The 20906-nt window shown below is 44.3% G+C and overlaps 1 protein-coding gene across 2 annotated transcripts in view; it reads right to left on the reverse strand.

The window, feature by feature from the left end:
• Positions 1-20006, reverse strand: part of Rpe (Ribulose-5-phosphate-3-epimerase) — a 60825-nt gene extending 40819 nt beyond the window's left edge. For both annotated transcript variants that reach the window (XR_011039595.1, XM_068347222.1), the window contains exon 1: positions 19911-20006. Coding sequence is in view for 1 of the 2 variants with exons in the window: in XM_068347222.1 (XP_068203323.1) it covers positions 19911-20000 (90 nt within the window). In the remaining variant the exon portion in view is untranslated. The remainder of the gene's footprint in view (positions 1-19910) is intronic.
• Positions 20007-20906: the final 900 nt, after the last annotated feature.

The following is a 20906-nucleotide window of genomic DNA, read 5'->3' on the forward strand; positions in this document are numbered from 1 at the left end:
GGAACCCATAAGTCCTTCGACATTACTTCTCCCCTGGGCTTGGGAGCTTGTAAGAGGTATCGGACTAGGTGAACAACTGGCACGAACAGACGAACCCTCGAACGCAACACTGTAACACTTTGCGCATATCACTTTATCACTTTTGATTTTCTGTTTGCACTTATTTCACTGAAATCGAAACTTTAAGTGATTTGTACCTGAAACACGCAATCCTATCCTTCATTAAAAGGTAGTAATTGCGAAAACAGTTTTACAATGCAACAGAAAAACATAATGAAAGATAAAGAATTCAGTGGCTGGAAAAGAGACTAAACACTAGATCAAATAAACTACGTTTAAAATCTCTCACCGCATAAAGCCTGGGAACAAGAATAAAACTCTAGAAACGTTTTACCTTCTTCCCCTATAGCGACTAGGGAGAAGAGTAAAAAACGAGAACAACGTTACCCGCTTGAACGAAACGTTTATTCTCCTCTCTCTCCCTCCGTCTCTATCTCTCTCTCTCTCTCTTGACTTAGAACCTGAGAGAAGAGCCCAATTATATATCGTTAAAACATATTATTTGTTAAAGGAAAAAACTGAAAGGTTTCCCAAATAAAAAGTTCCTTTATTAGAATTAAAACCATTTAAGCTAGGAAAGAATGAACGAAACGCTAGAATCGGTTTACTCTTACTGCAACGTGAAACCGTGATACACTCTCTCTCTATCGTAACGATAGAGCGCATGTTGAACGTTCTGAACGTCAACAACTGCGGAGACTAAACTAAACGTTAGTTCATCTTTGAAAACAGTACGAGACTATCAAAGAAATTCTTTCAAAAACATTAAAATTAAAAAAGTATAAATTCTTAAAAGGAAATACGATATGACGGGCTCAATGTTAATTAACTTCGGTTCCAAGTAAGGACCGCCTACTATTAGGAAAGGTCGCATATAAACAAACATAAAAATTAATTTTTATAAGTTTATAATAAATGGAAAGTTAATCGAAGAGGCCTATAAAGGCGGAGAGATATAAAATAAATAGATCTATAACTTGTTAAGCAAAATTACCAAAAACCTAAACACACTTCCGTCTAAGGGAAGGGTCGGTCATTTAAAATGAAAGAGAGTCCATACTCTCTTCGTCACCAACACTTCCGTCTAAGGGAAGGGTCGGCCATTTAAAAGTGAAAGAGAGTCCATACTCTCTTTGTCACCATAATTAAATCTATCCAAAACGAGTTCAAGTTTTGAAATGAAGATAAAACCCCTGCATAGCGAAAGCTCAAAACTGGAATAGTGTACTTCACCAAATCGTTGTGAAAACAAATCCAGTTAGGGACGGCGTATTTAGTAGGTCTTGCCTGTGGCACGACAGAGGAAAAATTGAGTTCTTGTTGACAAGAAGTACTTGAGTACCTGCTCACAGATGGCGCTGTTGTGTACACCCCCACCTGTATAGCGATCGCTGGCGTATCCCGACCTTAGATTTCTGTCGGGCAACAGAGTTGACAGCTACATGATCATCGGGTAAGATTAATATTGAAAAATTTGTATTTCCTAACAATACAAACCTGAGTCCTTCAAAATAGGGAATATCTTCAACAAAGCTGGGACAGCCATTGAATTTGTTAGAAAGATAGGTAACGACAGGTACTGAGTGCAGGTGAGTAGCTTACTTTTCTGGCATATAAACTTTATTTTTACCTTCTCACAACCGAGAGGGGTGGTCGAGGTGAGAAATTTAAAGGACTGGTTAGTCTGGCTAGGAAAAATACAAATTACTTCTAAAATATGATATTTTAATTATAAAATAAATTTTTGAATATACTTACCCGGTGAATATATAATAGCTGCAACTCTGCAGCTCGACAGAAAACACACTCAAAAAACTCGCGAGCGATCGCTATGAAGGTTGCGGGTGTGCCCACCAGCGCCAACTGTCGGCCAGATACCACTCTTGTATGTAAACAAAACCTTAAATTCTTCTCGTCCCGCTGCGTCTCTATTGGGGAGGAAGGGAGGGTCATTTAATTTATATATTCACCGGGTAAGTATATTCAAAAATTTATTTTATAATTAAAATATCATTTTTAAATATTTAACTTAGCCGGTGAATATATAATAGCTGATTCACACCCAAGGAGGTGGGTAGAGACCAGAGTTAATTATATTTACAGCGTATAAGCTAAGAGTTTTTTCATTTTGACAGTTATCAATATAACAAAACCAAAATATATAGGTACCTGGTAAGGAAGTTGACTTAGACGATTACTCTGCCTTGTAAGTCTGTCTTCCTCACGGAGCCCAGCGATCCTCTTAGGATGCTGAGAGACTCCCAGGAGCTGAAGTATCAAGGGTTGCAACCCATAAAACAGGACCTCATCAAACCCCTAATCTGGGCACTCTCAAGAAATGACTTTGACCACCCGCCAAATCAACCAGGATGCGAAAGGCTTCTTAGCCTTCCGAACAACCCATAAAACAATATTAAAAACATAATACTTTGCAGAGATTTATTTTGCTTGAAGGCCACGGAGGTTGCTATATCTCTAACTTCATGCGTCTTAACCTTAAGGAAACATCGGTCTTTCTCATTCAAGTGAGAATGAGCTTCTCGTATTAAAAAAATCTGATAAAATATGACAAAGCATTCTTTGACATAGGCAATGAAGGTTTCTTAACTGAGCACCATAATGCCTCAGATTTCCCTCGTAATGACTTAGTACGAGCTAAATTGAACTTAAGAGCTCTAACAGGACATAATACTCTTTCCAGTTCGTTGCCTACGATCTCTGATAAGCAAGGAATATCAAAAGATTTAGGCCAAGGACGAGAAGGCAGTTCATTTTTGGCCAGGAAACCAAGTTGAAGTGAACAAGTGGCTTTTTTCTGTAGCCGAAGCCAAGCACACTAGGAAAAGTGTCTTGAGGGTGAGATCCTTCAGGGAGGCTGAATGTAATGGCTCAAACCTGTCTGACATGAGGAACCTTAGGACCACGTCTAAGTTCCATCCAGGAGTTGCCAAACGACGTTCCTTAGAGGTCTCGAAAGACTTAAGGAGATCTTGGAGATCTTTATTGTTGGAAAGATCTAAGCCTCTATGTCGAAAGACCGAAGCCAACATGCTCCTGTAGCCCTTAATCGTGGGAGCTGAAAGGGAGTGAACCTTTCTCAGATGTAAAAGAAAATCTGCGATTTGGGCTACAGAGGTACTGGACGAGGACACAGATGCTGACTTGCACCAGTCTCGAAAGACTTCCCACTTCGACTGGTATACTCTAATGGTAGAAGCTCTCCTAGCTCTTGCAATCGCACTGGCTGCCTCCTTCGAAAAGCCTCTAGCTCTTGAGAGTCTTTCGATAGTCTGAAGGAAGTCAGACGAAGAGCGGGGAGGCTTTGATGGACATTCTTTACGTGGGGCTGACGTAACAAATCTACCGTTAGAGGAAGACTTCTTGGAAAGTCTACCAGCCATTGAAGTACCTCGGTGCACCACTCTCTCGCGGGCTTGAGGGTTGCAACCAACGTCAACCTTGTCCCTTCGTGAGAGGCGAACTTCTGCAGTACCTTGTTGACTATCTTGAATGGTGGGAATGCATATAAGTCCAGAAAAGACCAATCCAGTAGAAACGCGTCTATGTAGATTGCTTCTGTATCTAGGACTGGAGAGCAATAGATTGGTAACCTTTTGGTCAACGAGGAGGCAAAGAGGTCTATGGTGGGTTGACCCCAAGTAGCCCAAAGACTCTTGCCCACGTCATTGTGGAGGGTCCATTCCGTGGGTATCACCTGACCCCTCCGACTGAGACAGTCTGCCAAGACGTTCAAGTCCCCCTGGATGAATCTCGTCAACAGGGAGATGCCTCGAATTCTTGACCATAAGAGAAGGTCCCTTGCGATCTCGTGCAGCGTGAAGGAGTGTGTGCCTCCTTGCTTGGAGATGTACGCCAAAGTTGTGGTGTTGTCTGAGTTGCCTCTACCACTAAGTTTCGAAGAAGCCTTCTAATATCATCAAGGCCAAGTGGACTGCTAATAGCTCCTTGCCGTTGATGTGCATGCTCTTCTGACTTGAGGTCTACAGACCCGAGCATTCCCGACCGTCCAGGGTCGCACCCCAACCCAAATCCGACGCGTCTGAGGACAACACGTGGTTTGGGTTCTTGACTGCTAGGGATAGTCCCTCTCTCAGACTGATATTGCTGTCCCACCATTTCAGGCATGCCTTTACTGGTTCGGAGACTGGGAATGATACCGTCTCTAATGTCTTATCCTAGTTCCAGTGAAAGGCTAGATGGAACCGGAGAGGCAGAAGGTGTAGTCTCCCTTGTGAGACAAACTGCTCCAGGGATGAGAGAGTCCCTACGAGACTGTTCCAACTCCTGACTGAATAAACGTTTCGTTTCAGCATTAGTTGGACTTCGAGCAGGGCTTGACTGCGAATCTCCATCCCCAAATATAGAATAATCTGGGATGGGATCAGTTGGGACTTTTAGGTTGACCAAAAGTCCCAACTCCCTGGCCAGACTCAACGTCCAATGTAGATCCTGCAGACAGTGAAGACTGGACGATGCTCTGAGAAGCCAGTCGTCCAAGTACAGGGAGGCTCGGATCCCCGATAGATGGAGGGATTTTGCCACATTCCTCATGAGCCTCGTAAACACGAAAGGCGCAGGACTGAGGCCAAAGCACAGGGCTCGAAACTGGTACCCCACATTCCTGTAAACAAACCTCAGAAACGGTTGGGAATCCGGGTGTATAGGAATGTGGAAGTATGCCTCCTGAAGGTCGAGAGAGACCATCCAGTCGCCTTCCATAAATGCTGTCAAGACAGCCTGGTAGACTTCATCGTGAAGTTTGTCTTGACAATGAACACATTGAGCGCACTTGCCTCTTACGTACTCCTGCAGTGAACATGGCTGCCAAATCATGGAGCCATCCCTGAGGGACTTGTTCCTGCAGAGAACGTGGCTGTCAGATCATTGGAGCCATCCCTGAAAGCCTTGTTTATGCATGACATAATTGTACAGCAAAACTTCAAAGGCTCGAAAACAGCTGTGAAGTCGACCTGTAAAATCTTGGAGCGTCTCATGGCCAGGCGCCAGGGAGAGTCTATGAGGTTTGAGAAGTCTATCTGGGCAGAGGCAGGAACTCCCAAGCCGAGAACTTCTCTCGTGTCATATCAGACTCTCGCTCTATAAGCCAGTTTAAAAGAAGTGAAAGCAAAGGCTGTCTCCCCCAAACTCCTCCTGGTGATAAACCAGTCGCCTAGCAAACGTAAAGCTCTCTTAGAAGAGCGAGAGAGCACTAGCTTATAAAACAACGGCTTCGAAGTAGCTAGGCCTAGTGTAAGCTCTGACGTTTAGGCGAACGAGGAGCAGCAGTTACAAAAAGATCCGGACAAAGATCCTTAAAAATCAGCATGATTTATTTAAAGTCCATAGAGGGCTAAGCAGCTTTAGGCTCCTCTCCATCTGACAGAGTCCTCAAGGGAATATCAGTAGGAGGGGGAACAGCAACTTCCTCATCTGAAGGAACCTTGTCCGATAATAGCAGAGTCTCAAGCAAGGGAGAGACCTACCGTGGTGGCAATGCTTTACAAGCAGAGTCCACACGCACTGGTGCATTAGTAGCGGACCAGGACGCAACGTCATGTAACTGCTTGACAGTCTGTGAACTGTCAACAACAACAGGTGCGTGAGACCAGGACGCAACGTCATGTAACTGCTTGACAGTCTGTGAACTGTCAACAACAACAGGTGCGTGAGGATGCACAGCGTCCACTCGAGACTGCTTTGACCGCCTAGACTGAGCAGTCAAAACAACTCTAGAATGCGGAGGTTGACGCTCAGCGTCAAAACAAGTCAACTCCGATTGTTAGCGAACGTCCTGAACGTCAACAGGAGCATCAGCAAGTGGCCTAACGTCCAAATGTGGCTGAAAATCCACACGAGACCGCATCGAGTGTGGTTCTAAACAACCTGACTGACGTGACTTGGCTACGCCAACGTCAACAGGACGCACAAAGGAACGTTAGGGTGGCTGAAAGCCAGGATCTCGATGAGATAAACGGCTAGGCTCAACGGACTTATCGGCAGAATAGTCTTCCATAAGGGAGGCAAGCTTATTCTGCATGTCTTGCCGTACAACCCATTTAGGATCAACGAGAATGGTTGCGGTAAGAGACGAGGGTAACGTCTGTGACCGCAAAACCTTGCCTACAAAAAGACTCTCGGAGTCTGTGTTACGCTTTTGTTAGGCGGCGAGCAGTCTTCCGATGACTGCATAGGGTCAGAGCTGTCCTAATGGTTAAAACCAGGACGCTGGACCTGTCCTGAAAGGACTGACTTTCGCTTAAAGGGCCTCGAAACCTTGTTCCACGGTTTCTTATGCGAAAAGCCTTCGGATGACGAGGAGAAAATCGTCTCTCTCGCCTTATGGTAGGGGTGATCTTGGTAAGATACACCCGATACCATAGAGGGAACGTCTGTTCGCTGATCAAGGCCTCTCGAACCCATAAGTCGTACGACATTACTTCTCCCCTGGGCTTGGGAGCTTGCAAGAGGTCCCAGACTAGGCGAACGACAGGCACGAACAGACGAACCCTCGGTCGCAACACTGATAACACTTTGCGCAATATCACTTTATCACTACGATTTTCTGTTTTGCACTTATTTCACTGAAATCGAATTTTTTAACAATTCACATTAGGTATGAATAAAACTGATTTCTACCTGAAGCACGCAATTCTACCCTCATCAAAAGGTTGTAATTGCGAAATCAGTCGTATAATGCAAGCACATTATTACTAGCAAAAAACAGTAAACATATTTTAAGATAAAAAAATCAGTGGCTGGGGTAGAGACTAAACACTAGTTCATTCAAAACTACGATTTCAATCTCTCACCGTACATTGCCTTGGGACGAGAATAAAAAACTAAAAACGTTTTATCCATTCTCCCCGTACAGAGACTAGGGACGAGAGTAACTCGAGAACAACGTTACCCGCTTGGGACGAGATAAAGAACGGAAACGTTTTCTCTCCTCTCTCTCCCTCCGTCTCTATCTCTCTCTCTCTTGAATTCGCACCTAAGAGAAGAGCCCACTTACGTTTCGTCAAAAAAACAGGTTATTTGACCAAAGGAAAAAACTGAAAGGTTTTTCAATTAAAAAGTTCCTTTAAAATAGAATTTAAAACATTTAAGCTTTGAAAGAAGAATGAACAAAACGTCAGAATCGATTTACTCTTTCTGCAAAGTGAAACCGTGATACTCTCTCTCTCTATCGTAACGATAGAGCGCAAACTGCGTAGCATAAATAAACTAAACGTTAGTTCATCTTTGAAACAGTACGAAGACTATTCAAAGAAAATCTTTCATAAAATATTTATTAAAAAATATTCATTTAATAAGTTTTAAATCATTAGCTCTTTAAAAGCTATTTACGATTGAAAGGGCTCAACGTTGTTTAACTTCGGTTTCCAAGTTAGGACCGCCTACTCTCAGGAAAGGTCGCATATAAACAAATCATTAAAATTTATTTTGATGTTTATTATAAACGGAAAGCTAATCGAAGAGGCCTAATAAAGGCGGTTGAGATATAAAATATATAGAGGAAAATCTATAATTAATTTATAACGTGATAAGATAATTGCTAAAAGCCTAAACACACTTCCGTACTGAGGGAAGGGTCGGCCATTTAAAAGTCAAGGAAAGTCCAAAAAACAATCCAAAGTCATCAAAAATTAAATCTATCCAAAAACGAGTTCAAGATTTAAGTTGAAGATAAAACACCTGTATGCGAAAGCTCAAACCAAAATGAAGTACTTCACCAAATATGTTAAGAAAACTCCAGGTTCTACAGCGAGTATGAATACGTCTTGTCGTCAACGTCGACAGAGAAGAATTGAAGGTTTTGTTTACATACAAGAGTGGTATCTGGCCGACAGTTGGCGCTGGTGGGCACACCCGCAACCTTCATAGCGATCGCTCGCGAGTTTTTTGAGTGTGTTTTCTGTCGAGCCGCAGAGTTGCAGCTATTATATATTCACCGGCTAAGTTAAATATTTAAAATTGTTATTTGTTTCTAAACCTGTACAGTAATAATCTTTTGTCCATTAAAATAGGCAGCCTCACTTATGACAAAGTCTCCCTGGTCCTCAACGGGAGCAAGGAAGACGACAACTGCAACCTCCAATCAACACATCATAGGCATCTGGTATGTACATGGTACTCTATTATTATTACTTGCTAAGCTACAACCCTAGTTGGAAATGCAGTATGCTATAAGCCCCGGGGCTCCAACACAGAAAATAGCCCAGTGAGGAAAGGAAACAAGGAAAAATAAAATATTCAACGAGCAGTAACATTAAAATAAATATTTCCTATATAAACTATAAAAACTTTAAAAAAAGAGGAAGAGAAATACTATAAAATAGTGTGCCAGTGTACCCTCAAGCAAGAGAACTCTAACCCAAGACAGTGGAAGGCCATGATACAGAGGCTATGACGCTACACAATTCTAGAGAACAAGGTTGAGTTTGGAGTGTCCTCTTAGAAGAGCTGCTTACCATGGCTAAAGAGTCTCTTCTACCCTTGCCAAGAGGAAAGTAGCCACTGAACAATTAAAGTGCAGCAGTTAACCCCTTGAGCGAAGAAGATTGTGTAGTAATCTCAGAGTTGTCAGGTGTATGAGGACAGAGGAGAATATGTGAAGAAAAGGCCAGACATTTGGTGTATGTGTAGGCAAAGGGAAAATTAACCTTAACCAGAGAGAAGGATACAATGAAATACAGTCTGGCCAGTCAAAGGACCCTATAACTCTCTAGCAGTACTATCTCAACGGGTGGCTGGTGCCCTGGCCAACCTACTACTTATCACTGAAGAAACCCTTCTTCTCCAAAGAGGAGATGCAGTCTAGAATGAAATACCTGGCGATGATGACCTATGGGTTTGGTATTCATTCCACCATTACCCATTTTGTTAAAGGAAGATGGGGGAAAACTTCTTACAGCTCTCGTCTAATATGAATGGTGCTCAGGAATGCAGTTTATCAGCATCAATGCCCAATCAAGCATGTAACTTTATGTGGTACAACTGCTTCATCCACAAATAACGGGAAGGAAAGAAAGGAAGGGCCAGTTAATCTACCTTTCATCCAGACTCACATTGAAATGCTACCAATGACAAAATACTCTCTGTCCGATGTGGGAGCTAGGCTGGCTAAATAACTACTTGAGCAACAACCAAAGGGCCAAGAACAAGTGTCAAAGGGCATGTTGGTATAAGTACTCCCTTAAATAGAAGGCAGTGAGGGTTGATTGGCACTTCCAAATTCCTACCTTAATCCAGTGCCTGACTGCTAGATTGTCTCTGAAAGCCAAGATAGGACCTATACACTCGACTTTGTGAGCTCTTGCCCAAATCAGCACCTTGACTGTTTCCATGGTCGAGGCATATGCTCTAATGATTGTCTCATGAAGCCAGAAAGATACTCTATTCTTCAACACCTCTTTCTTGGTTCTGCCATTGCTAAGTTAATGACATTCAGGCATGAGATGTTGAGTCCCCTTCAGATAGCACCACAGAGCTCTCGAAGGATACAAATGTACTTCTACTAATAACATAGAGAGAGGATGGAGAAAGTCTCGAACCTGGCAAAGACAGATGAGGAAGTCCGCGATTTACACTCGAGATGCTCCGACCAGAGAAGTACTTTTACTATGATGACAAACAACACCTGGTAGACAATTGCAGAGGGCTGTCCATCATAGGTACCAAGACATCTGTGCAGTCCCTCATGAAAAGCCTTTCACTTGAAAGAGATGCTGGATAATCTGCAACCATGAATGGCAAGCGACTTCAGGGATTGGTGGTACTTCTGAAAGTGTGACTGACAAGAGGAGATTATTCTATAGGGATAGTTATCTTGGAACCTCGATTAAAAGTGGTAGTAGATCAGGATACCACTTGGCTAGTGGGCATCTGAAAGCCACCAAGGTCATTCTGAGAATTTGTGAGATTGATGTTTGGTTGATCAGCCAGCTAATCAAACTGAATGGAGGAAAAATGTAGGCATACAGGTGATCCCATGGGTGTTGGAAACCATCCACAAACACTAAAAAGGGGTCTAAAAGTAAAAAAAACACCAGGAAGTTCCTGTTTAGGCATGTGGCAAGCATGACAATTCCTGGTGATCCCCACAAGGTGTGTAAGGATCACTCTGATTCTACAATCTGCCCCTGGTGACTAAACATATCTGCTAGTACATTCTTTTTGCCTGGAATGTACCTGGCAAACAGCTCCACAGCATGGTGTGCCACAAATGTGCATCTCCCTTGTCAACTTGTGAAGAGGGAGTGACACCATACCCCATTGCTTATTGATGTAAGGTATTTTGCTGGTGTTGTTGCTAATCAAAATTACAGTGCCTCATCAAATGTTCTTGGAATCCTTGTGGCACTAGAAATGCAGCTTGCATTTCCAACAATGTGCAAATGCTTCTCTTGTGACACTACCAAGCTGCCAAGGTGGGCATCCCACCCTAACTTTAATGCATCTGGGAACAGATGCTTGTCTGGAGGTGTGGAGTTAAGTGGGACTCTCTCTAATAAGAGTAAGATCAGCCTACCACTCCTGTCTCACTGGGATAGGATAGCTCTGAGGATCCCTGGAGTCCAACCAGTGATCTTTCAAGCACCACAAAAGGGATATCTGGTGGAGATGACTGTGATGCAAATCTCTCTAACGAGGAAAGTGGCCAAGAAGACTGACAATGTTGGGCAGGAAGTGCTGTCTTGGACAGAAATGGTTGCACTACCTCTCTGAGCTAGTTTATGCAATCACCGGATGCAAAGACTGTCAGCTCTGCCATGTCTATCAGAATGTCCGGACACTTCAAACTCTGCTTGGGGGTGAGAATTGACTTCTCCCAGTTTATACAGATCCCCAGATTGCCACGAAAAGCGATATGATGATTTCAACCCTGTGGTAACTACCTGTCTGAGGAGACCAGGATCAACCAATCATCGAGATACATCAAAAGAAGTATCCTGTATGAGAAGGCCCATGTTGCCACTAGATGAACACCTGGGAAGTATAGCACAGTGCAAAAGCAGTCTCTTAAACTGATACAACATTCCATTGATGAAAAAGCAGAGGTACTTCCGAGAGGATTGATGAATAGGGAATGGGTACTAGGAAGTACACACCCTTCAGAGACAATGAAAGCATGAAGTTCCCTTCCCTAAGGGAACTCGGTACAGATTGTACCATTTCCAGCCTATACCTAGTTTTGCTGTAGCCTACAAACTGGTTCAAGGGAGTGAGACCAATGACCGGTCTCCAAGCCTTAGATGACTTTTCCACCAGAATGATAAGACTGCAGGAAATATGAGATCCGTCTAGAACAACTTCGAGCACGGTCTTTTCCATCATACCTCTCACTTCAACAATGCTAGAGCTTTCAGTGATGTTGGAAGATAGTCTACAAAGAATATCAGTATGCAAGATGGGGGGGGGGGGAAGCAGTACAAAAAAGGGTAGTATGCACCCTTCCCGAAGGAAACTCACTATCCAAGGCCCAGTCCCATGTGCCTGCCAAGTTGCCCAATGACATGACAGGCATCTCCCTACTTGTGGTAGCAAGAGAGAGGTAACGCAAATATAATCGTCCATCTTTACCTCCCCCCTTACCTATGTCTCCTTCTGGAACTGGTCAGATTGGGGGCTTCAATAGGGTTGTATATGCAAGGAGTCCTTGGTGGTGGAAAGTTTCAGGTAGTCCTTATTGGGGTCTAAAGAAGGTTTAAGCAACCTTTCCCCAATCCTACAGGCACCCTCGAAATCCAGAGCCTTGAAAAGACATGCAATGCAGTCCTCCACTTCTCCACCACTTCCTGCATCTGAATCTTCATCAAGAAAGACATGGATTCCCATATCAATGCATCCCATAGTATCACTGCAACCTCTGAACCCACTTGTTTTGCTGACTGGTATGCCACAAAAGTCACTGTCTATCCACCAGACAGCACGACTCTCCAGTGCACTTCCAAAGAATCAGGAGTTGATAACCTCGTCCTTGCAAAGTATGTTACAGCACCTGACCACTGATCATGCTATGAGACTGCTTGGTGAGTGGCCATTCCAGACTCTCAGAACCAAGAAGGACGTGCTTTCTGCTACAAGTCTTTCCATGGTAGGTTCTCACTGGCGAGAAAGAAAGATCTCTTCCCCCAATCAAACCAGACACAGAAGAGGTACTATGTAGCCTTCCCTCTGCTGATCAACGTGTAGAGTAAGCTGTGGCTCTGTGCTCGTGAACCTTGGGCCATTAGCCCACCGACCTATGGTTGCCAACACAAGTGTGCAACGACATTCTTGAGAGGTTCAATTTCTTCAACTTGGGATAAAAAGTACCACAGTCAGAGAAGGAAGCAGCACTTCCCTGTCAAGGTAGCAAAGGTGAAGAAAGGCATCCAAGCTCTTTTAATACCTGACCAATGGAAAAAGTGCACGGCTTGCACTGGTCCTTGCATCTCAGGCTAGCCACCCAGGACATTCTCCCAGCTCCAGACATATACTGACCTTGGGTGTATACTGTACATAGAAGCTTCAACAAGAGGTGAACTCAATAAGAGCATAAGAGCTATACACTTTCTCATTTTGGATGTTGCAATGGATGACATCAGAAAACACTTAGCCTAAGCCTGCAACTGAATGGGAGACCACAATCTGTATTCAGTACATGGGAATGATTGCGAACAATCGTGTCACCTACAAGAAGTGAAAATGTGTTTATCTATAGCTGGTCTTACCATGATACAATTGCAGCATCCACTTTCTTATTGATGAAATTCTTGATTCTCATTCACAAAATTCTTATTTCACATAAAAAATCACAACTATAACAATTGAACATACACTTCTGTAGAGAGAGAAAAAGATTAATAAAGCCTTTGGATGGGAAGCAACCATACATTCAAACTCCATGTGGCCAAAGCCAAAAGTGAAAAGTCTTTGACAGAAGTGGGTGAAGCTGTTCGCCCACACTCACCACCTATCGCCAACTACCTTATTAACAAATTTAACAGCTGTACCAGCTCCAGTGAAGACATTCCCTATTTTAAAAAACAAAAGATTTGTACTCCTGTAAGAAAGATAAAAATGCAATATTATATGCTATACATTATCAAGAAAAATTATATTTTGATTATAAAATAAATTTTTGAATATACTTACCCGGTGAATATATAATAGCTGACGTCTCGGACGGCTCGACAGAAACAAAAACTCGCGAGCGATCGCCATGAAGGTTGCGGGTGTGCCCACCAGCGCCAACTATCGGCCAGATACCGCATATACATGTAAACAGCTCCAGTTCTTCTCGTCCCGCTGGGTCTCTATCGGGGAGGAAGGGGGGGCCTTTAATTTATATATTCACCGGGTAAGTATATTCAAAAATTTATTTTATAATCAAAATATCATTTTTAAATATTAAACTTAGCCGGTGAATATATAATAGCTGATTCACACCCATGGTGGTGGGTAGAGACCAGTATTAATACCGTTTACGGCGTATATGCTTAGAGTTTTTGACAGTTATATCATAACAAAACCCAAATAAATATAGGTACCTGGTAAGGAAGCTGACTCTGACGATTACTCTGCCTTGTTAGTCTGCTTTCCTCACGAAGCCCAGCCATCCTCTTAGGATGCTGAAAGACTCCCTGGAGCTGAAGTATCAAGGGCGGCAACCCATACAACAGGACCTCATCAAACCCTTAATCTGGGCGCTCTCAAGAAATGACATTTGACCACCCGCCAAATCAACCAGGATGCGAAAGGCTTCTTAGCCTTCCGTACAACCCAAAACAAGATTAAAAACATTTCAAGAGACAGATTAAAAGGATATTGGAATTAAGGGAATGTAGTGGTAGAACCCTCACCCACTACTGCACTCGCTGCAACGAATGGACCCAGTGTGTAGCAGTCCTCATAAAGAGTCTGGACATCTTTTAAGTAAAATGACGCGAATACCGACTTGCTTCTCCAAAAGGTCGCGTCCATAATACTTCGCAGAGATCTATTTTGCTTAAAGGCCACGGAAGTTGCTATAGCTCTTACTTCGTGTGTCTTAACCTTAAGCAAGCAACGGTCTTTTTCACTCAAGTGAGAATGAGCCTCTCGGATTAAAAATCTAATAAAATATGACAAAGCATTCTTTGACATAGGTAATGATGGCTTCTTAACTGAGCACCACAAGGCCTCAGATCCACCTCGTAAGGACTTAGTACGAGCTAAGTAGAACTTAAGAGCTCTAACTGGACACAGTACTCTTTCAAGTTCGTTGCCTACGATCTCTGACAGGCAAGGTATATCAAATGACTTAGGCCAAGGACGGGAAGGCAGTTCATTTTTGGCCAAGAAACCAAGCTGAAGTGAACATGTGGCTTTATTCGTGGAAAAGCCGATGTTCCTACTGAAGGCATGGATCTCACTGACCCTTTTAGCCGAAGCCAAGCACACTAAGAAAAGTGTCTTGAGGGTGAGATCCTTCAGGGAGGCTGAATGTAATGGCTCAAACATGTCGGACATTAGGAACCTTAGGACCACGTCTAAGTTCCATCCAGGAGTTGCCATACGACGCTCCTTAGAGGTCTCGAAAGACTTAAGGAGATCTTGGAGATCTTTATTATTGGAAAGATCTAAGCCTCTATGTCTAAAGACCGAAGCCAACATGCTCCTGTAGCCCTTAATAGTGGGTGCTGAGAGGGAGCGAACATTTCTCAGATGTAAGAGAAAATCTGCGATTTGGGCTACAGAGGTACTGGAAGAGGAAATAGATGCTGACTTGCACCAGTCTCGAAAGACTTCCCACTTCGACTGGTATACTTTGATGGTAGAAGCTCTCCTAGCTCTCGCAATCGCTCTGGCTGCCTCCTTCGAAAAGCCTCGAGCTCTTGAGAGTCTTTCAATAGTCTGAAGGCAGTCACACGAAGCGCGGGGAGGCTTTGATGAAGATCCCTTACGCGGGGCTGCCGTAAGAGATCTATCCTTAGAGGAAGACTCCTTGGAACGTCTACCAGCCATTGAAGTACCTCTGTGAACCACTCTCTCGCGGGCCAGAGGGGAGCAACCAACGTCAACCTTGTCCCTTCGTGAGAGACGAACTTCTGCAGTACCTTGTTGACTATCTTGAACGGTGGGAATGCGTACAAGTCCAGGTGAGACCAGTCCAGTAGAAACGCGTCTATGTGGGTCGCCTCTGGATCTGGGACTGGCGAGCAATAGATCGGGAGCCTTTTGGTCAACGAGGTGGCAAAGAGGTCTATGGAGGGTTGACCCCAAGTCGCCCAAAGACTCTTGCACACGTCCTTGTGGAGGGTCCATTCCGTGGGGATCACCTGACCTCTCCGACTGAGACAGTCTGCCAAGACGTTCAAGTCCCCCTGGATGAATCTTGTCAACAGGGAAATGCCTCGATTTTTTGACCATATGAGGAGGTCCCTTGCGATCACGTACAGTGTGTGGGAGTGAGTGCCTCCTTGCTTGGAGATGTACGCCAAAGCTGTGGTGTTGTCTGAATTGACCTCTACCACTTTGTTTCGAAGAATGCTCTCGAAACTCATCAAGGCCAAGTGGACTGCTAATAGCTCCTTGCTGTTGATGTGCATGCTCTTCTGAACCGACGTCCACAGACCCGAACATTCCCGACCGTCCAGAGTCGCACCCCAACCCAAATCCGACGAGTCTGAGAACAACACGTGGTTTGGGTTCTTGACTGCCAGGGACAGACCCTCTCTCAGACTTATGTTGCTGTCCCACCAGTTCAGGCATGCTTTGACTGGCTCGGAGATCGGGATTGATACAGCTTCTAAAGTCTTGCTCTTGTTCCACTGAGAGTCTAGATGGAACTGGAGAGGGCGAAGGTGAAGTCTCCCTAGCGAGACAAACTGCTCCAGGGATGACAGAGTCCCTACGAGACTCATCCAACTTCTTACTGAACAACGTTCTCTTTTCAGCATGAGTCGGACTTTGAGCAGGGCTTGTTCTATTTGGGTGGCAGACGGAAAAGCCCGAAAAACTAGACTGCGAATCTCCATCCCCAAATATAGAATCGTCTGGGATGGAATTAGTTGAGACTTTTCCAAGTTGACCAAAAGTCCCAACTCCTTTGCCAGACCCAACGTCCAGTGTAGGTCCTGCAGACAGCGATGACTGGACGATGCTCTGAGAAGCCAGTCGTCCAAGTACAGGGAGGCTCGAATTCCCGATAAATGAAGGCATTTTGCCACATTCCTCATGAGCCTCGTAAACACGAGAGGAGCAGGGCTGAGGCCGAAGCATAGTGCTCGAAACTGGTACACCACATTCCTGTAAACAAACCTCAGAAACGGTTGGGAATCCGGATGTATAGGAATGTGGAAATACGCATCTTGCAGGTCGAGAGAGACCATCCAGTCTCCCTCTCTGACCGCTGCTAGGACGGACTTCGTGGTCTCCATCGTAAATTTTGTTTTCGTAACAAAAACGTTGAGAGCACTGACGTCCAGCACTGGCCTCCAACCTCCCGTATGCTTTGGGACTAGGAAGAGACGGTTGTAAAATCCCGGTGATTAAAGGTCCGAGACTTTCACCACCGCTCCCTTCTCTAGCAACAGAGACACTTCGTGATGTAGAGCTTGTCTCTTTGACTCCTCTCGATACCTGGGAGAGAGGTCTAGAGGAACTGTTACTAGAGGAGGTCTGCGTACAAAAGGTATTTTGTACCCCTCCTTGAGCAACAACACAGACTCTTGGTCTGCACCCCTCTTCTCCCAGGCCTTCCAGAAGTTGTTCAGTCTGGCCCCTACCGCTGACTGAGGACGTGGGCAGTCAGACTCTGCCACGGGAGGACTTGGCTCCTCTCCTCTTACCTCTCTTTCCGTCGGCACGAGAGCCTCCCCTGCTGGGAGCTCTGTCACGAAAGGGCGGGATAAACCTAGATGCAGGAGTCTCGATTCTGGGTTTCACACCAAAGGATGAAGAATGAGCTCCCTTGCGAGCAGAAGAAGCCATCAGGTCATGTGTGTCCTTCTGTACAAGCGAAGCAGCAATGCCCTTAATCAGCTGTGGAGGAAACAAGGCAGCCGATAAGGGAGCAAAGAGAAGCTCCGATCTTTGACAGGGAGTAACTCCTGCTGAATGGAAAGAGCAAAGGGTTTCCCTCTTCTTCAGGACTCCAGACGTAAAGGTGGCGACGAGCTCATTGGAGCCATCGCGGATGGCTTTGTCCATACAAGACATAATAAGTAAGGACACATCCTGGTCAGCAGACGAGATCTTCCTACTTAATGCTCCTAGAGTCCAATCTAAAAAGTTAAAAACTTCGAAGGCCCTGTATACCCCTTTAAGGAGATGGTCAAGGTCCGAGGATGACCAACAAATCTTAGAGCGTCTCATGGCCAGGCGACGGGGAGAGTCTACGAGGCTTGAGAAGTCACCCTGGGCAGAGGCAGGGACTCCCAAGCCGAGAACTTCTCCCGTGTCATACCAGACGCTCGATCTAGAAGTTATCTTAAAAGGTGGGAAGGCAAAGGCCGTCTTCCCCAAACTCCTCCTGGTAACCAACCAGTAGCCTAGAAGACGTAAAGCCCTCTTAGAAGAGCGAGAGAGCACTAGCTTAGTAAAGGCAGGCTTGGCAGCAGCTAAGCCTAGTGCAAACTCAGACGGAGGCGAACGAGGAGCAGCAGTAACAAAATGATCTGGGAAAAGATCCTTGAAAATCATCATGATTTTCTTAAAATCCATCGAAGGTTGCGCAGCCTTAGGCTCTTCTACGTCTGATAAAACATCCAAAGGATTATCAGTAGGTGGAGGATCAGCAACATCCTCATCTGAAAGAACCTCGTCCGACAACTGATGAGTCTCAAGCAAGGGAGAGACCTGCCTTGGTGGCAATGCTTGACAAGCAGAGTCCACACGCAAAGGAGCATCAGTAGCAGTCAAGGACGCTACGTCATGTAACTGCTTAAAGGACTGACCAGCAACAACAACAGGAGCGGGAGGACGCTCGACGTCAATTCGAGACTGCCTAGATTGAGCAGTTAAAACAACTCTTGACTGCGGTGCTTGACGCTCAACGTCAAAACAAGTCAACTTAGCTGGTTGGCGAACGTCCTGAACGTCAACACGAGCATGCGGCAGCGGCTGAACGTCAACAAGCGGCTGAAAGTCAACACGGGACTGCATCGAGTGAGGCTCCAAGTCACGTGACTGACGTGACTTTGTAACGTCAACGTCAACAGGACGAGCAAAGGCTCGTTTGGGGGGCTGACGGCCAGGATCTCGATCAGCGTAACGGCGAGGATCATCGTGAATCTGCTCAACGGAATACTCCTCCATAAGGGAGGCAAGCTTATTCTGCATATCCTGCAGGACAACCCATTTAGGATCAACGGGAGTCGGTACGGGTCGAGACGATGGTAACGTCTGTGACGGCAAAACATTGCCTAAACTAAGACTCTCGGAGCCCGTGTTACGCTTTTGTTTAGGCAGCGAGCAGTCTTCCGATGACTGCACAGGGTCAGAGCTGTCCCAATGGCTACAGCCAGGACGCTGGACCTGTCCTGAAGGGACTGACTTCCGCTTTAAGGGTCTAGAAACCTTGCTCCACGGTTTCTTTCGCGAGAGTTGATTACGATCCGTTGCCAAAGATTCAACTCTCTCGCCCAACGCTTGAATGGCACGTAACATATCCCGCATTGATGGTTCATGAGTGCTAGTAGAAGGTTCAGGCACAACTACTACAGGGGAAGGCTTAGGTTCAGGGGCATGGGAGGAGGAAAATTCTAATGATCTAGAGGAACTTCTCCTCACCCTATCTCTCTCTAGCTTACGAGAATACTTATCAAACTCTAGCCAGTCGAATTCCGAAAGTACCACGCACTCATCACACCGATCTCCTAATTGACAGGTTTTACCCCGGCAATTAGAACACACGGTATGTGGGTCGAGAGAGGCCTTTGGAAGACGTTTGTTACAATCCCTAGCATTACATTTACGAAATTTAGGAATCGGAGAAGGGTCAGCCATTTTGAAAAGTTAAAGAAAATCCAAAAACAATCCAAAGTCATCAACAATAAAATATATCCAAAAAAGAGTTCAAGAGTTTTAATTGAAGATAAAAACACCTGCACTGCGAAAGCTCAAAACCAAAAAGAAGTACTTCACCAAGAATGATGAAAAACTCCAGGTCAACAGCGAGTAATGGAATCAACTTGTCGACAAGACCGACAGAGAAGAACTGGAGCTGTTTACATGTATATGCGGTATTTGGCCGATAGTTGGCGCTGGTGGGCACACCCGCAACCTTCATGGCGATTGCTCGCGAGTTTTTGTGTTTCTGTCGAGCCGCCCGAGACATCAGCTATTATGTATTCACCGGCTAAGTTTAATATTTAAAAAGAAGGCTTTAGGTATACTATGTATCTTAAGTAGACATAACATCTCCCACTTAACTTTTTAGTACTGTACTACAACACTTTATTCGATTGATGTCAGATATAAGGGACAATGAGAATTGTCCTTTGGTATAATAAAGAGAAGTGATACTGCCAAGACACTAAAGTGTTTGATAACAGTAAGAGTCACTGTTTTTCAGACCATCTCCATATTAAATACTCATAGCATACTTCAATGGACTTTGGGGTTTTCATTATTCTACTGAGTATAAGCAAGGCATTCCCAAACATGCATTATAAGCAAGGCATTCCCAAACATGGATTTCTTGCTTTAATACAAAGACAGATGGGGAATGTGTATGGCTTGAGAATGCTAATACTGTACTGTACATGGAGTACTTCTATTTCAAAAGATTATATACAGATAATACTTAACTGTCTTCTCCTTAAATACAGGAACATAATTCAAAATTGTGCAATACATACCTTGACACATGACTCCTGCAAGTTAGACAAATCAGCATTCAGGATGGAAGGTCCAATTTTGCATGATGGTTTATTTCCTGTCTCTGCCATACTGTAAAGGAAATATACATCACTTTCAGAAAATATCAAATAATTGTATATCATTTCCTAAGTAAATACAATACATTATAAATAGACAAAAATAAAAAACCAAGAATAATTAAACAACGACAAATTTGGAAATAATTTGTATTTTTTTAAGTCAGTAGTATCAGGGATCTTGTAAAGTAAATAGGGCATGGGATTGTACTGAAGGCTCAAGGCTAAGCCCCCAATTAAGTAAGGATGGGTACGTGTAGATCGTTGGGTCCTCAGGCCTACTGCTCGCATAGAATACAAAATTCCAGGGTGAAGGTCGTTCGTTGGGAATGTAAACCTTACCGCTTGTCAAATTGATTTTACTTTATAGGTAAATTATTTATTTTGGTCTGAAACACGATAATATGAAGCTGGTTTTACGATCTAAAAAATAGTTACCTTGTCAGTAGTAAAGCTAGTTGGGAAGCAAACACAAGACTGACCCTTAGGCTAAGGCCGTGGCAACCCGCCCTTTAGGTAAGTAGGAAAGAATACGGCTCTTCAGTTAGATGGCATTCTTGCATTTGTTTCCCATTGAAATGTGGGTTTTCAGTCATAAATTTTGGAATTTTACACCTGGTCTGTCCCAACGAACTACAAAGGCTCCGAGAATCCTTCGTAACCATGTCTGCTATCCTGGCTAGTACAGTGGTAACATATTTGCCTAGCATTTACTTGGCAGATCGATCCCTGCCTGGGAACGTGAGTTTAAGCTGTTTACTAGGTAGGTCACTGATGTGGTTAGGCACCACAGTGAGGGGTTGTGGTTGCCCGGCTGATTATCTGGTGAGCATCTATTCTGATAAAATTGTAACTGAAACCAGAAACCTTTACTGCTTTACTCATAATAATAAGTGATTTACGAGTATGTTGGTCAAA

The sequence above is a fragment of the Palaemon carinicauda genome, chromosome 23 (assembly GCF_036898095.1).
Source record: "Palaemon carinicauda isolate YSFRI2023 chromosome 23, ASM3689809v2, whole genome shotgun sequence".
NCBI lineage: Eukaryota > Metazoa > Arthropoda > Malacostraca > Decapoda > Palaemonidae > Palaemon > Palaemon carinicauda.